The 18487-nt window shown below is 41.8% G+C and overlaps 1 protein-coding gene across 1 annotated transcript in view; it reads right to left on the bottom strand.

The window, feature by feature from the left end:
- Positions 1–6434: 6434 nt before the first annotated feature.
- The window catches only part of NMNAT2 (nicotinamide nucleotide adenylyltransferase 2), a 261763-nt gene continuing 249710 nt past the window's right edge, over positions 6435–18487 (bottom strand). Inside the window, exons 9-11 of the mRNA XM_007937665.2 lie at positions 12230–12331; positions 12026–12093; positions 6435–6537 (exon numbers count right to left, since the gene is read on the bottom strand). Of these exons, the coding sequence (XP_007935856.1) occupies positions 6435–6537; positions 12026–12093; positions 12230–12331 (273 nt within the window). The remainder of the gene's footprint in view (positions 6538–12025; positions 12094–12229; positions 12332–18487) is intronic.

Raw genomic sequence — 18487 nt, forward strand, 5'->3', positions numbered from 1 at the left:
ACCTCCCCCTGTAATTAGCAACTAGTCCTCAAAATAGGTGTATATATTAATTAGAGTAGAATAACTACTATATCACCCCCAAAATTTGTAATCAATCACAATAGGCATTTATTTTTTGCTCCTATAACAGACTGGGTGATGCAATTATAAAAGGATTCCTCCATGGGGATAACATTCTAAGAAGTCAAAAGAATGTCTTACATGACAGTTGGGAGATGATCCTTGACTAGAAATGAGGAATAGAAAAGTGACTCACTGGATTCCCTTGGTATAGAAATGATTCCTTCATTTCTGAGGACCTGACACACTCTCCCTAAGAAGAGAGAAGTGTTGGTGGGCTTAGAGATAGTCTACTGAGGACTTAACCTCTCATTGCCTCTCTTGACTTAACCATACCAAGTAAAGGGAACTTTCCTTCTGATTTCTTATCAGTATTTGTAATTTGTAATGGAAAGCCTTGCTGTACTGAAGGAAACTCCAGAGAGTTTTCAGATTTATTGTGCTGTTAGTAGATTGTTACACACATCCTCATCTACTTTGACTTACAGATATTTCTGTTTAGAGAGAAGGGTAGAAATGAAACTGCCCATAGTCTATAACTTCTCCCTAGCAGATGTACTTCTGATCTTATTCCAGGATGTGGTTTCTTTTCAGTACTCTTGGGAGGCTGGAGAAAAGGGTAAGAAGATACTTAGAAATGTCCAATGTTTGGACCAGATCTCAAGGACCAGCAACATGTTTATCATGTCTTTCCTTAATGTTTTTCACGGTCATGGGAATGTTATGGGTTCTTGCTATGCTTCAATTTTTCCACCTGGAAAGCACAGATTAGGACTTCTCTCTGTTTTCTTTATACTGTTGGCTACACAGAGCGTCTTAAGAAATTCCAACATTATAACTTATATAACATTATAACTTATAGGTTATAAGGGCAGAAATGTGCATGTACGTGTACAGTAAACCTGCAAAAGTCAAAACCTGTGTAAGGCAGAAGCCTGTCAGAGAAGGAAAACTCAAATATTTTCCACTAAAGTGAGCAACAGAAAAGTGGTAAGACTATATACCCTGTTGATGGCAGAAAACTTGCTAGACCTGGAAAAATAAGGCAGTTCTGTCAAGTTTTGACTCTTACAGGTTTTGCTAGATGTTAGTTCATGTCTAGTATATAAATATAAGATAATACAAGTCAGCAAATTATATCAGAGTTTATACCCAATTTTAAACAAGCTCTCAGCATTGCGTGTTCTCAGGACAGAGAAAAACCAAAAAGCAGTGTTTGGCTTTGTAAGCAAAAGAGCAAACATAATTACAATTAATCAGTACATAAGACTTACTAAGCACCATTATGATGTGCTATTAAACCCACACACATACTCACAAAGCTGGGCTAATTTCAATTGTAAACAAAATGATTTTCTTTTAAATTAATCTGACAACCAAGTAACTAATCCTTAAATTAGGTAGTCTAATGGGAGAATTGTTATTTCACCTTCTGAATCATGGCTGGTATTGGCTAATGACCACCCCAATATAGACCTAACCCAATATAGAATATATGTTACAACTAAAGATGAAATAGTAGTAACAGCAAACTTGAACAATTAACAGAGAATTCATTTTTGTTTGTTTACACTTCCAAAGCAAATTGTAGGTTTAAAAATTGCTGTCACAGTTAAGGTATTTCATGCCAATAAGTTAAGTTATTCAAGTTTTTAAGTTCCACAAATATATTTTTATTTCATAAATTACTAACTTCATCAAGAAGCCAAAGTTAACCAACACAGTATTAGACAAATTAGGTGAGATCTAAGATTCTATTTTTTAAAACTGACAACTTAGCCAGGATTTTCAGATTTGCTTATTATTCCTCCCTGCTGATAATCCTCAGGTGGGCTGTATTTACTTATATATTACTCATGTAGTGTCAACGGAAAACCTTCTGTTCCAAGTACATTTTTACAACTGTTGGCTCCTGTCAAGCAAGACTATAAAGAAAAAATAATTGATTCTGCAACTTGCAGAGAAGGTTCTAGACCATGACACGAGACTCAAGTAGCATTGTTTTATTAACATAATTGAAACATTTTGCTGATAAAACTCTTGTCCATGACTATTCTAGCAACAAAATTTTACTCAAAATATTTCACTGTGAAATTATGTTGCAACTTGAATGTAACTTTTAATGAACTGACTTCATAAAGCAAATCTTACTCTTAAAATGGCAAATTCAGTGACTAAAAGTCATAAAAAGCTCCCCTCCCCCCACCTGCCAACACTCAAGACCATTTGAATCAAGCTGAGCTCTGGGCCCTGGACTTAAAGGAGAAGGGAAGGAGCCATAACTCATTTCTAACTAACCAGAACAGTTTAATAAGACACTTCAAACTCACACTACAAAGAAACCACATGAAGAAATGAGTTTACTGGGCAGCTATAGGAAGGTGCAAACTGGATGAATGTGACAGCATAGTCATCATTACCACAATACTATTCCGAAACATGCCGTCCTAACTGGATGAGCTACATAATCGGCCCCCGTTTCCACCCTTCCCATCTCACGTCGGCCCTACTGCAATACTTTGGGGAGAGATCCTGAGCTTTTCATATTCCATTAATTTATTTTTGCATGACTCTTTTGATGAATAAAATATAATTACATGCTTCTCTCTCTTAGTCCCCTAAAAGTGTGTGTGTGTCTATCAGATTGGGAGAGTGGACTTGGGTTGTTAAAGTACAAGTCATTTCACCTGTAATTCTTTGCCTCTCGCTGTAGTTTGATTATTGTCTCGCTTTCTGCTTAATTTGAACAGGAAGTTTCTATTCTTTCTGAGAAGCTGGAGTGTGAGACTTGAGAATGTTGGGGAAAGGCTGGCAAAGCTGAGACAGGAAGAATGGCGTCTCTAGAAGCTCTAGCTCTGGGTTTCAGGCACTTCAGTAAGAGACATTCCTCCTTTGTTCGTATGTACATTCAAGGAAAATGAAAGCAAGAGGGCTCCAGACGCTGTCTAGGGGGTGACTGAAGTGCCCCCTAGCAGCACAGACTCATAGAGGAGCATTACTTGGGGTGAGAGTCATCAACGCAATGGGTTTCCCTCCTGCTTGTTCTTATGTATATCAATCATTTTCAGAAAAAAAATGAGAGGGACATTTTTCAGTAGTAGGCAGAAAATGAGGCTCCAGACTTTTTTTGGCACTCTCATTCCAGCATGGGCCTTTCTCATGCTCTCCTAGCCATGCTAGCTTTGGGTTGGCCTTTGTAGGAAGGAGCAGGACCCCAGAGGAAAAGTCAGGTCCTAGAGGTCATCCTGTTGGCACCTGGGTTACCACTTCAGCTGTGAATCATTTCTCTGGTATTGGCTGACCCTGGATCATAGCCATGAGATCCTCCCCTGAAGAGAGAAAGTTGCTCTGACCTCCCCCAAGAAAACAAGGAATGGGGCTGGGTGTGAAATTGATGAGTCTAAAAGAACAAGAGGTTGGCTTTTCCTTATATTAAAAGAAAGCTATTTTTGACATGATCCCTGTGATTCACCAAGTTAAGATCTGCCCCAGTCATTCTAGAAATCTACTTCTTCTATTGCCCTGCTTCTTTCCTTAATGTATCTCACCCTCTGATCTCACAAGCTTTCCTGCACCCATGTTGAGTAAGCAGAGTCAGCCCAGTTCTTTCTCATGGGTTGTGGACCAAATGGGCTTGGCCACAGTCTAGCCCAGTAAGCATGGACCTACAAGACAAAAGAAATCTGGTCTCTCTTGAGTATGCTCAAATGGATCTTCACCCCTGGCCTTTGACATCTATCTACAAACTCCCCTGTCCCTGCAAGCACCACATTTCCCCCGGGAAAACTAGCTCCCTGTTTTCTTTCATTTTTTACCTTATGGTTCTTTTTCCCAAACAAAGTTTCTTCCATCTTTCTTTCCCCAGCAACAGTATCATCCTGCACACTCTCTGGTCCTTCTTAGCCTTCCACAAAGCAATCTTTTCTTGGCTTCAGAGGATAAATTTCTGAGATTTCCTACAAACTTTTGATAGATCTCTTGATTTCTAAGGGAAACCTAGCTTCCACCCTCACCATCACATCCTCCCCTGGGACTGATATGCACAATGCTAAGTGTGGAAGCGCCTGCAACAGACAAAATATAAGAGGAAAATGCCAGGTAAACGTTTGGGAAGGGTAGAAACAACACAGTACCTTATCAGTATCACAGAGAACTGGAAGGAGAGAGACCATGTGGTGCAATAGTCTAAAGGTCCAGGAAGCAATATCATCTTGCCAGATTCTACACTTGCTGTGTGACCTTGGACCAGTCTTTTATGCTGTGGATCTCTGCTTCCTCATATTTTAAAGGAGAATGTTGGGTCAACAGGGCTCTGTTTTTCCTGTTTTATGAGTCTACAATCCTTGGCCAAACACTGAGATCCAAGAATAGGATCTTTCCTTCTTTCTGTGGAGATTATTTCCACAATTCAAGAGGAATAACACCCCCCAGCTACTCCATGATGCTCCTCTGTTGAATTGAGTTCCTTTCTCTGGAGGCTATCAAAGCATGCTGCAGAGGTGACAATGTGTGATGAGGAAGATGTCAGGTCCCAGCCTCTCCCTCGTGGGCCATAATTGCTCCTAGATTTTTATAAAATCTATCCTACTGCTTGGAGACTATTTCTCACAGATGACCAGAAACCCAGTAACCAGAGACTCGATGAGAGAAACAGACTCCAAGAGAGTAATTTGGGGCTCTCCAAGCAGGGTATGAGTGAGGCATTAGCAACCAGAACTCTCAAACTCAAATCAAACTCACTGCCGTCAAGTTGGATCCAACTCATAGCAACCCCTCCTTGGGTTTCCGAAGTGGTATCTCTACAGAAGTAGATTGCCCAATCTTCCTTCTGAGGAGTGGCTGGTGAATTTGAACCACCAGCCTTCTTGTTAGCAATCAAATATCTTAGGCTCAAATGTGAGCCACCAGAACAGGGCCTGTTAAAATTGTGTTTCTAGAGGCAGCAGAGGAAGATGGAAAATCAGGGAGAACAGGGATGAAAAAGCTAAATCCACATGGTTTAGAGGCTTCTGACCATCCCAAGATCTTTCTTCTGTGAACTCACTCCCTTGTCAGGCTGATCTCATCAGGTGGTTACTGTGGCTACCAGACTCTCCCAGGTCCCACAGGAGATATGACCCAGTCCCCAGAAACAAGGCCAAGGCTCTGCTTCACAAGAATCAGCTTTGGGTGCTGCCTGTGTGATCTCAGTGAGAGTGGGTGAGAATCATTAAGCCTTTACAGAACAACAAATTGTTTTCTCCCAGATCATCCTGGGTTTAAATTATGACAAAGAAATTTCCCAGCCAAGTGGGCAATAAATAATCTCCATTACCAGAGATCTCTAATGTTGAGTGAATTCCTAGCATGTTTTATTAAGGAATGACTGCATTATCAGAATTTGGCCTTGCAGATGTGATTCTTCTTAGATGCAAGAATATGCCTAAGTATGGCCCCCCAAGGGCTTAAACTGGTGATTTCCAAAGTTCCTTGGAAATGTCTGGGTTGGCGAGGAACCCATACTCTGCCCATCAGCCATAGCCTAAATAAGTAAATGTGCACATATCACCAGGAAGAGGCTTAAGAAATGAGGATGGGGTGGCTTTCTGTGAGTGTAAGTCCAGAGCATTAGGAAAATGGTCTTCTGGAACTAAGGAGATGGATTCAAATTCTTCTGAGAAACCTTACTATTCCCAGAGTTGCCTCCCAAGTTTCAGATCCTGAAGGTCTCACTCCTAGCCAAAGGCTGTGTGTGTGTGTGTGTGTGTGTGCGTGCGTGCACATGCACACACTAGGAGAGCAGAGGTGTCTGGGTCCTCTTTATTGGGTATGATCCTCACCCATTATTGAGTGCTGAGGCTGGCTATGGTAGCATATCAAAGGGGAAGTAATACCACAGAAGTGCATCAAGATGACAACATAAAGAACCATGGACACTGATTTCATCCAAGTTCTAGGAGAAGTGGGAACAAAGAAAAAGAAAAATAGCCCTTTGTGGTAAAGGGCATGCTGGGAAGGCGAGTGCCTGAGCCGCCTCCCCAGAGCATGCTGGGAGGATGGGCACCAGAGCCGCCTCTCTAGAGCATGCTGGGAGACGGACACCAGTACATCTCCAAAGGACTGTTCTTTCCCCAACTCCCACCCTTATTCCCTCACCCACCCCAACCCGGAGACTAGAGGAAAGTTTGTCCAAAGATGACTGTGGAATAGGGTATGCTATGGTTCTCTGCAGGTCCCCCACACTGTGGAGGTTAAGTCAGCAAGTGGAGAGAACAGTCAAGATGAGAAGATGGAGAAACAGAGAGGCAGGAGCGAAACAGAGGGACTGACAGACTGGAGGGGCCAATGTGTTGGCAGAGGACGTGGGGAGAGTGGAGCAGAGGGCTGTGTGGCCGCTAGCCAGAGGCATTGATATACAGCTGGCTCTTGAGGATGTAGTCGATGACGGGCTGGGACAGGTAATCCACAACATGGCCATCCCCATGCTGCAGGGCCAGCCTGGACAAAAGAAACAATAGTTCAGATGGGCATCTCTTAAGTAAGTCAGGAGGACTCACCTGCTCACACTACTTCAGGGAGAGGGATAAACCAGCAGACTTGTGTCTCCCCAGCATCCCATTACCAGTCTTACCTTAGGTTAGTTAATGGTGTTCATGTTAGGACAGCTTTTTTGCCCCCACAATTCCTTCCCCACCCCAGTGGCATCATTTCATCCTAGCTCTGTCACTTCCTATCTAAGGGACCTAAGGCAAGTTAAGTTATTTAAGCCCCTCTGATCTCCTCTGTAAAATGAGGATATTTGTGCCTATCTCATTCATTTATTAGAAATATTAAATTAGTCATTATTCAAAGCACTTAGGGGAACACCAAAAACACAGTAGACATTTTAATGTAAGGTTAGCTATTATGATTTCATTCCTTTGGGCTCCTCTCCATAATGGTTTCATGATGGGAAATGAACATGAGTCTCACTGGAGTTCTTATGATTGACTATTTTCCTTCCTATAGGAGCCCTCAGCTGTGAGGTCTGGGGATCCACGGAAGGAAGGTGTAGAAAAGTATGAAGGACTGCAAGCTTTGGCTTCTGCAATATTTTATTCCAGCCTTGGCCTGGCTACTTCCTCTTGTCTACTCATGTAATAAATCCATTGCTGTCGAGTCAGATCTGACTCATAGCGACCCCTCCTTGAGTTTCTCAGGCGGTCTCTCTACAGAAGTAGATTGCCCAACCTTCCTTCCGAGGAGTGGCTTGTGGGTTTGAACCGCCAACTTCCTGGATAGCAGTCAAATGCCTTAGGCACTACGCCACCAGAGCTCCCACTCATGTAATAGTCCTGAGTATGTCAGACCCTGTCTTAGTTCACTAGTGCTGCTCTAACAGAAGTACCACGGACGGATGGCTGTAACAAACAGGAACTTATTCTTTTACAGTTTAGGAGGATGAAAGTCCAAATTCAGAGTGCTGGCTCTAGGGGCTGGGTGAAGACTCTTTGACTTTTGGCTTCAGTCCTGCCTCTTGTTCACAGGAGCTGAAGTTGTCTCCTAACTCACTAAGCCCTTGTGTTTTTCTTCTTTCTGAGTTTGCTTAGAAGGATTGTTAATTTCCTTTGTGGTTACCCTGAAGTAAATTCTTATCTCCCTAAGATTGGAACAGTGTTCTATAAAGACATGGTCCTGCCTTCTTCTCCATTGGGAAGTCTTGTAATTGAAACTTTTATTCCCTCTATTTGCTTTGTTGCTGGTGTCATTGCAGATTGACTCTCGTTTCTTTGCATACGTTTTATGAGTGTATTTTGAGCATCTATTTCTGATTTGGTTTTTAAGTGTTGATGTCAAGGGTCCTGATTTTAATTTGTTGTTCTTTGTTGTGGGTTCTCTATTGGAAGGACTCCCTTTAGTACTTGTTATAGGGTCGGCCTGGTTTTCACAAATTCCCTTAATTTCTGTTTGTCTGAGAATGTCTTGATTTCACCCTCATATTTGAGGGACAGTTTGGCTGGATATAGGATTCTTGGTTGGCAATTCTTTTCCTTCAGTGTTTTATATATGCCATCCCATTGCCTTCTTGCCTATATGGTTTCTGCTGAGAAATCAGAACTTAGTCTCACTGGTTGTCCAATGTAGGTGACATTTCCTTTTTCCCAAGCTGCTCCCAAGATTCTTTCTTTGTCATTGATTTTGGAAAGTTTGATTATGATATGTCTTGGTGACTTTCTCTTGGGATCTATCCTGTATAGGGTTAGTTGAGCTTGGATGGATATCTTTTATTCCCTCATGATACGGGGGATATTTTCTGTTAGCAAGTCTTCGATAATCTCAGTGTTTTTTTTTTCCCCCTCCTCTTGTTCTGGTATTCCAATCAGGTGTATGTTGTTTCTTTTCATGTCATCTCATGTAACTCTTAGGTTCTCTTCATTTCTCTTAAATCTTTGTTCTGATTTTTGTTCATATAGGCTAGCATCAAGGGATTTGTCTTCTGGCTAGGAAATACATTTTTCAGCCAGTTCTAGTCTACTCTTTTGTCCTTCCACTGCTTTGTAATTTTAGTGTTCATTTTCTGGATTTCTAATTTCTGTTTTTGTATGAGTTCTAATTGTGTATTTATCTTGTTATTTTGTTCTTGAATGATTTTCCTGAATTCCTCCAGGGTACTGTCTGACTTCTCATTGTTTCTGTTTATGGTTTATTTGAGCTCTTGGAGGGTCCTATATATATATACACATATACATATATATATATATATATATATATATACACACACACACACACACACACACATATATACCTTCTGAACTTCTCAGATAGTTCCATTGTTTTTAATTTTTAGTTATGTATGGATTTGTTTCACCCTATATTTGGAAGTGTGGAGCAGGTATACTCTTTGGTTATTAAGTTGGCTGTACTGGGTCATTCTTCAGCTCTCTCTGTGCTGATGGAATCTCTGTTCATTGTGAAGAAGATCTGGAGCTGAGATGAGCAGGTGTTGTCCACTGTCTGTTGTTGATCTTGTGGCACAAGAGCTATTGGTGTTACCTGTTTATTGGGTAAGGTAGTTATAGTTGCCTAGTGGAGGTTTAATGTGTTCCTCCTACTGGATGAGGCAGGGGAGAAAAGGAAAAAGGGAAAAAAAAAAAAAAAAGATTCCAGAAGTAAACCCCAGGATGAAAGGCAGAAGTAGTTTTCTACATTTGGGGCAAGATAATTCAGACAGCAATGGACAAGGCAGACTGGGTCCTTCTGGGGCCATCTGCTGATGATGACATCCAGCTATCAATCAAGGTCCCACAGTTCAAGCCCGGCAGTTGCCCCAAAGGAAAACAGCCACTCCTTTCTGTGTGGATTGACAAGCTGCAAAATCCCAGTACACAGATCCACTCTGTGTCAAAAAGGGTTTCCAAGAATTGGATGCAAGCTCACTGCCATGCACCTGCTCTGGGCCTCCACTTACTCAGAGGGAGCTTCTCCTCCCTTTCCACCACTTCCTTCTGGACTCCACAGCAGCCCAAGCCAAGGGGGGCCTTTATCTGTTTCCCAGTAAGATCTTCGTTCCCACACAATGTCCCAGCTCACTTCAAAAAACTTCTGGTGTGGTTATTCTGAGTCCCCAGTGCCTATGGGTTCCATAATATGGTGGGTTTTTTTTTTTTTTTTTTTCCCTTTCCTTCCCTCCTCCTCAACCTCTTTTGTATTTGTAATGACTTTTCCATCTCCACTGGCTGGGCGGGCCTGCCTATTTTTCCCAGTCATTTAACCTGCTCCCTTTTTTCCCCTTCACTGGATTTAATACTTTATCTTCTCCTTAGTTGGTCATAACTCCACTATCATTATTTGTATCTCATTTACCTAGTTACTCCGAATCTCAGTTGGAAGAGGGACTGAACACGCAGACTATCTGTACAACACCATCTTCCTTCCCAAGGCATCTCCTAACTCAGGCAGCTGCTGGCTGCTGAGTCTGATGAACCCAAGGTCAGCAGGTAAAATGGCACAATCCCAAGATTGGTAGGCAACACAGCAAGCCACTAGTTCAAGTCCAGGAACTGGAAATGAAGACTCAGAGAAATGGAGGATCCAAACATGCCAAAAGCTAGAGACCTTTCTCAAAGCTTCTCCACATATGGTGGAACCAAGGCCACACCCCAAAGCAACTACTTAGCTGCTCACAGCAGATTTCACCATGAAGGTGATTATAGTCTCCTCACGGGGAATAACTACATTCAGCTGCCGAGCACTCAAACCACAGCCCAGCCAAGTTGACACACAACCTTAAGTGCCATTGGCCCTGAGGAGTTATTTTCAAAAATTCATATACTCTTCAAGGTATTTATATTACAAAAGTCACCTGAGCCCTGTCCTATGAGATCCTGGGAGACTGTCACTGTCTTTTCATTGCATACACTGTCCTGATTGTGCAAGCTAGGTCCCTAAATGCCTCCCTGTCATAGTAAAGCTTCTCAAAAATGTACATGCATCTCCAAATTCCAATCCCAACTTCACCTAGGAAGGAGATCTCTAGGGTACAACCCCCAGAGATCTCAATTTAGTAGGACTCAATGAAACACAAGTATTTTTATTTTAGTCTAAGTTTTCATGGTGATTCTCATTAGCAGCTATGCTTGGAGCTACAACCTTCCCTTTTCTACTCATCGTCATTGAGTTTCTGTCTTCCCTCCTACTTGATGCTACTCTTGCAAGTGCAACCATAATTGCCTTCCAGGGAAGAAGTCCAAAGAACTCACGAGTCCTGAGCTCATTTGTTTTTTCTGAAATATGTGACACAGATGACAATGTTCTCCATCTCTGTCTCTTCATGAGACAGTAGACCTACTCCTACTTTGATTTTTGGACCACCATTGCTAGTAGTGTCTGACTGCTCCTTAGTCATCTTCTAAATGCTGATGTTCTCAATGACTTTCTCTTCTTGTTGACTCTTCCATAGTTCATTCACATCTGTCACTTTAATTTACATTTATATGCTCATGGCTCTCAATTTTACCCATTAAAATCTCTATATTCCATATATTTCACCATTCTACTAGAAGTTTCTGCTTGGGGTTTATGATGGAAACTATTAATTGACCCCTAGTATCCATTCTCTCCTTCTTCCATTTAGTAACAGAACCTCCTGTGTTTCAACTGCGTATATGGTTCTCTAGCTATAATGTCTATTTCCCAGCCTCCACTGAAGCTAGATATGGCCATGCAAATGAGGTTGAGCCAATGATATGTGGAACTTTGGTTTATCTTCTTACAGACAAATCTTCTTGCCATGTGTTTTTCTTTGCTCTTTTCCTCTGGCTGAGAACAACAGTCATAGCAAACACTGCAGACACAGAGATAGAAGCTTCATGTTGAAGAAGCCAGAGATGCCAATTCCTTTTGACTATTCAGTAAAGAAAAAATAAACCAAACTGTTGCTGTTGAGTTGAGAGGGAAATAAACATCTGTCTTTTTAAAAACTCTGGATATTGGAGTATTTTTGTAATGCCAGCTTAGCCTGTACCTTTACTAATACAGTATTCCATACCAAAACTAATCCACTGCCATCGAGTCAATTCTGACTCAGAGTGACCCCATAGGATAAGGTAGAAGTGCCCCACAGGCTTTCCAAGGTTGCAAATCTTTACAGAAGCATTTTTCTCCCTTGAAGTAGCTGGTGGGTTTGAACTGCCAACCTTCTGTCGGCAGCTGAATGTCTTAACCACTGTACCACCAGAGCTCCTACAGTATTTCATAAGCACTTCAGACTAAAATATCCAAAACTGAAAAATCCTCTTTTGCCCTCAAGCCAGTTCAAACTAGATATTGGCTACCCTCTTTTAAAAATTAATAATTGGACACAAATTAATGAGGTCCAAATAGGAGGCTGAATACTGCAGCAATAGGTGTTGGCCTGAATCTAAGGGTTGGATTTGACTTAGAAAAGTTGGATGGAAACTTGTGTGTCTGTTTGGCCAGGGTGTCTCTGGCCATTTGTCAAACGTACCTGCTCTTGGTTGAACTGACAACAGACATGGGATGGTTGATGTCATCCTTCACCACCATGATGTTGTTCTGGGGATAGAGCAGAGAGAGTGGTTGCCAGGCCCCACACTAAACTCCTTTTGTTCCCTCACTCTTTCAGCCTCCCAGGCCTCTCAGAGAAAGGTCACATCACAGAGCTATCCCAGCAGGGAGATGGAGGACTCACTTTGTATTTGCGGAGTATTGAGGAGTGGTTCATGATTCGGTCTGTGTCAGCTGCATCCCGGGGCACCACCACAATTCCAAAGTCTCCAACAATCACCTCCATCTGAAGAAACAGAGACAGAGGAAGGGGAGGAGGAGATTGAAAGAGCGAGAGAGACCTTTAGTGAGACCATGACCTCAAAGCCCCACCAACTAATTTCTTAGCAGGGTGGCGCTATCGCCCATGAAGAACCTCAAGCTTTAATTCCAAACTCGGCTTCTTTAGCCAGTTCATATAACAACTCTGGCTCTAGAGTTACTTGAATGGGCCCATAAGACCCATCATAAAATACTTCTAGAGTGAATGAAGAGGCAGTGGTGGTTCAGTGGTAGAATTCTCACCTTCCATGTAAGAGAATCAGGTTCCATTCCCAGCTAATGCACCTCAAGCAGTCACCACCTGTTTGTCCCTGGAGACTTGTGTTTGCTATGACCTTAAACAGATGACTAGGAAGAAATGCCTAGAGAACTATTTCCCAAAAATCAGCCAGTGAAGACCTGATGGATGACAATGATCCTGTTGTGCATGGGGTCAACATGAGTCAGGGTTGACTCATTGGCAGCTAACAATGACAAAGATTGACTGAATAGACAGGTTCGCACATGTCTGGGCAAGATTCCTCCATTCCTGAGGCTCCTGCTGAGTGCATAATGCTGTGGGATAACATGAATGATATATACCTTTACCTGGCAGGTATTCTCCTAGGTGAAACAGATTCTGTCACCCAGCAAGTATAGTAGCCCTCAGCCTTCTCTTGAGAGGGACTGAAATGCTCCCCTTGTTCACTGTGTAAAAGCTGCTACAGGACTCAAGGGCAATGAGGAGCACAGAAGTGTTTGGAATGCACTGTTGTGTTACTACTGGGGCACTTCTGAGGTCAGCCTCTCATAGAAGCTGGCTGCCAAAGCGAGAAACTAAGCTTTCTTTTCAGATTTTTTAAAAAGAAACTTTTATTTCTTCCCTTTTTTGATGATAGATGCAACACAAACTTGGAAAGTCTGGGGTGGGGGACTAGGAATAGAAATCATAACCATACAATCCAAATACTAACATTTTAGTGTATTTCTGTCCAGTGTTTTCTTCTACACAAATAGGTGTATATGCCCACAATTGGATTAAATTGCCAATTTAATTTCCCTGACTTTTTTCCCCCCAATTTAGCATTATAACATAAGCATTGCCTCATACCATTAAAAATTATTTTAAAATATAGTTGCTGTTTTTTTTTAACAATCTGTATAACATTTCATAGGAGCTCTGGTTGCATAGTGCCTAAGGCACTTGACTGCTAACCAGAAGGCTGGCGGTTCAAACCCATCAGCCACTCCTCAGAAGGGAGGTTGGGCAATCTACTTCCATAGTGATACTGCCTCGGCAACCCAAGGAGGGGTCGCTATGAGTCGGGGCCGATTCGACAGCACTCAACAACAGCAAACAACAATAATATTTCATTGTTTTATTATATTATGATGTACCATGATATAGTAACCCCATTCTGTATTGTGGATCTTGTACTATTCTGATTTTTCACAATTATAAATAAAACTTCAGTGATCATCTTTATACATAAATCTTTTACCACATCTCTGAATATTTCGTTAGGATAGGAAGTAAAATAACTGCATCAAAGGATATGAACTGGACACATTTCAAGTTCTTGAGACATATTACCAAGTTACTTTCTGAAAAGCTTATGTAAATTTTTCTTTTCAAAAGGCCTAAAATTTATAGCATTTAATATGACTTGGATCTTGCCTGGGCATATTATTATATAGGACTTGCCAATTATGGATCGCAGGTGGGGTGAGGAGAGGAGGTGGAAGGTTACTTCTAAGCTGTGCAGCTCTTTGAGGGAAACATGTCTTTTGGGAAAGGAACCTAGATTTTCCCCCATAATTCTCCATTGGGATTCACCTGGGGCTTTCACCAGTTCATTCCGGTTCAACCCCCTGCTGGAGTTCTTGTTAAAATGTAGATTATGATTCAGTATATTTAAAGTGGAAATGCAAATTCTCAGCAGGGGGATGAAGTGGAGTGAATCAGTTGGGAGCCTTGGATTCGCCATTGAGTAGGTAATCTAAAGGACTGGTTCTCAAACTTCACTGCATATTAGAATCATCTGAGGAACTTTTAAAAATTCCAAGGCCCAGTTTACACCCAAAACCAATTAAAATCAGAATCTCTGGGAATAGGATTGAGGCATCTTTTTTTTTTTTTTTTTTTAAACTCTCCAGGGGATTCCAACATACAGCCAAGCTTGAGAACCACTGATGTAAGTTCTGAATGAAAGCCCCAGGGAAAAGAGAGAGAAGAAAAAGGAGAAGGAAAGGGAAAGGAGGGGAAGAGAAAATACATCCAAGTTATATGTGGAGATTCCTAAACTGCATGACAATGTAGATATTTCAAGATACCTGATATAAATCACATGATGTAGGCTCTGCCTTCAGTATAATTCTGAGAACTTGATAGATGTTTATATGATGTGTGAAATAATGGGGTTATTTAAAGCATGAAACCTTGTTTGAAGCATGGAAACAATGGCTCAGAATGGCAGGCAGGCCTCATGGGAGAACTGCCCTGTGGGTGATATCAGTGCAGCTGCTGCTTTCTACTCAGGACCTAATGATCTGAGCACTCAATCAATAACAGCTTGCTAGAGGGTAGCAAGCAGATGGAGACCTTGCTGCTTGAATTTTTTTTTCCCCCCAGAAACAGGTGACGGTCTTGCCCTGTAGGAATCACAGATGGGGTGAGGGAGATAGGACCACAAGATGAGACACACAGCTTTAGCTCATCCAAGTAGCATCTCTGCTGGAGTCTGTCTAGTCAAAGTCTGCAGACTCCCCCTTCCTCTGTGGTTAAACACAAGGGCATGGATGTGATTTCATGTTGGGGGTGTTGTGTGTGTGTGTGTGTGTGAGCATGTAGAGAGAGAGAGATGGAGGGTAGATGTGCCCATCTCATGCCACAGCTTAGCTGCCCTTCCCACTTCCACCTTCATGACCTGTCTTTGTTGGGCCTCCAGGACACCATCTTTTTCCTGGTTGTCCTCCTACCTCTCTGGCTTCTCTTTTCTGGTTTCCTTCTTCTGGTTCCTTTTCATCTCCCTGAACTCAAAATGTTAAGAGTGCCCCAGGCCTCAGTCCTTGGATCTCTTTTCTTTCCTGTCTACACTCACACCTTTAATGATTTTTTCAACTTCAAAACCTTAAAGACACACTGAAGGCTCCCAAATTAGTATCTCCAGCATGGATGCCTTTTCTGAACTTTAGACTCATATATGCAGGGGCCTTCTAAACATCCTATGTGGATGAGGCATCTCAAACTTAACAGGCCCAAACAAATAAGAAAAAATGCTTCTCCTAATCTAACTAAAAAAATGGACAGAGGATATGAACAAACACTTCACCAAAGAAGATACTCAGGCAGCTAACAAATACATGAAGAAATGCTCAACATCATTAGCTATTAGAGAAATGCAAATCAAAACAACAGTAGATATCATCTCACTCCAGCATTAACAGCAAAGTTTAAAAAAAAAAACAAAACAGGCTACAACAAATGCTGATGAGGGTGTGGAGAGACTGGGACACTCATACACTGTTGGTGGGATTGTAAAGTGGTACAACCACTGTGGAAAGTGGTACAGCACTTCCTTAAGAAGTTGGAAATAGAAATACCACATGATCTGGCAATCCTACTACTAGGTACATATCCTAAAGAAATAAGAACCATGACACGAACAGATATACGCACACCCATGTTCATCATAGCATTATTCACAATAGCAAAAAGAAGCAACCTAAGTGCCCATCAACGGATGAATGGGTAAACAAACTATGATACATACACACAATAGAATATTATGCAACATTGCGTAATAATGATGAAGCTGCAAAATACCTCATTAACATGGATGAACCTAGAGGACATTGTGTTGAGTAAAATTAGTCAAAAGGACAATTATTGTATGAGACCACTATTGTAAAAAGTTAAGAAAAACACAGAAGAATTGTTCTTTGAAGGTTACCAGACGAGCAAGGTGTGGTAAAGTTGTATGTCAACTTTGCTGGGCCTGGTTTGGTTGGCTGAGCAGCTGGATGTAGTTATTCCTCATGATAAGACTGGTAATCAACTCCATGGGTGGAATCTACTGTGAGCAGATGAGTAGCTACCTTGGGGATGTGGTCTGCTTCCAGTACATAAGAAGGAGCTTTGAGGAAGGTCTTGAACTTTTTGGCACATCTTGATCCTGCATTTGGCCAAGTCTTCATCTCAGTGGCCTGCCATATTGTCTGCTAATCTTGGGACTGTTAATACACTTGAATTGGTGGTCTGCCACGTTGCTTGATACTTTGGGGACTAAGCCATTTTACTTGTCAAACTTGGATTTGTCAGCCTCAGCAGTCAGTAGCTGTCTGAGTTAAAAGAAGCCTCCAGCTTCAGTGGGCCAGGAGCAAGAGGCAGAGCTGAAGCACAAGGTTGAGGGGCTTTCACCTAGCCCCTAGAGCTATCACTTTGAACTCAGACTTCTAGCCTCCTAAACTGTAAGAAAATGAATTCCTGTTTGTTGAAGCCACCCACTTGTATTTTCTCTTAGAGTAGCACTGGAGGACCAAAATAGAATTTGGCACCGAGAGAGTGGGGTGCTGCTCTGACAGATACCTAAAATGTGGAAAGAGGCGTGGAGTGCATCCTTGACCTGAGATCCCTGCACTGAGACCACCACAGAGAAACACCAGCAGAGAGACACTGGCAGAAAGATGGCAGCAGCAGAGCCAAGAGACCAGCATGAGACAGCGACAGGCTTACCAAACCACAGAGCAAGAAAGCTGAGTGGCTTTTGGGCAAGAAGATTCCTGATAGAATGGGTTGCCTTCAGGCATTAATTGGCAGGAGCTGAGAGACCAAGGAAACTAGAAGCAGAGCTGCCTCAGCCTCAAAGGGTAGGACCTTGGCCTCTGGAGATGGAACAGCCTCCTAGGATTCAAAGAGTGTGTTTCTTTCTATTGCCCTGAGGCTGGAAGCTATGGCACCAATATTTCAAATACCAATAGGGTCACCCATGGTGGACAGGTTTCAGCAGAGCTCCAGACTAAGACAGAGTAGGAAGGAGAATCTTGTGATGTACTTCTAAAAAAAGCGGCCAGTGAAAACCTTAGGAATAGCAGTGGAACACTTTTTGATACAGGTTGGGAGGAACTCAAAATGTGACTGGGGAAGAGCTGCCTCCATAAAGTGGAGGTCAACTTTAGAGATATGAATGGAGTAAAGCTTTCAGAACCTTCATTTACTAGTGTGGCATGACACAAAATGAAAAGAAACAGCTGCAAACATCCATTAATAATTGGAATGTGGAATGTACAAAGTATGAATCTAGGAAAGTTGCAAGTTATCAAGAAATGAAATGGAATGCTTGAAGATTGATATCTTAGGCATTAGTGAGCTGAAATAGACTGTTATTGGTCACTTAAAATCAGATTTAAAACCATATGGTCTACTATGCTAGGACTGACAAATTGAAGGAGAACGACATCATATCCATTTCAAAAAGAACATTTCAAAATCTATCCTGAAGTACAACACTGTCAGTGATAGGGTAATATCCATATGTCTACAAGGAAGACCAGTTAATACAACTGTTATTCAAATTTACACACCAACCACTAATGCCAAAGATGAACAAACTGAAGATATTTACCAACTTCTGTAGTCTGAAATTGATCAAACATACAATCATGAGGCATTGATAATTACTGTGATTAGAGTGCAAAACAAAGAAGGATCAGTAGTTACAAAATATGATCTAGGTGATAGAAACAATGCTGTAGATTGTATGACAGAATTTTGCAAGACCAGTGACTTATTCATTAGAAATAGCTTTTTTCAATAACATAAACAGTGACTGTACATGTGGACCTCACCAGATGGGATATACAGAAATCAAATCCACTACATCCATGGGAAGAGGTGATGGAGAAACTTGATATCATCAGTTTGAACAAGGCCAGGGGCTGCCTGCAGAACAGAACCATCAATTGCTCACATGCAAGGCAAGTTCAAGTTAAAGCTGAAGAAAATTTAAACAATTCCACAAGAGCCAAATTATGACCTTGAGTATGTTGTTGTTATTTGCCATCGAGTCGGCCCCGACTCATAGCGACCCCTCCTTGGGTTTCTGAGGCAGTATCACTACGGAAGTAGGAATGCCCAACCTTC

Source organism: Orycteropus afer, unplaced genomic scaffold, assembly GCF_000298275.1.
Source record: "Orycteropus afer afer isolate SDZICR_OR568_19922 unplaced genomic scaffold, OryAfe1.0 scaffold00043, whole genome shotgun sequence".
NCBI classification, from domain to species: domain Eukaryota; kingdom Metazoa; phylum Chordata; class Mammalia; order Tubulidentata; family Orycteropodidae; genus Orycteropus; species Orycteropus afer.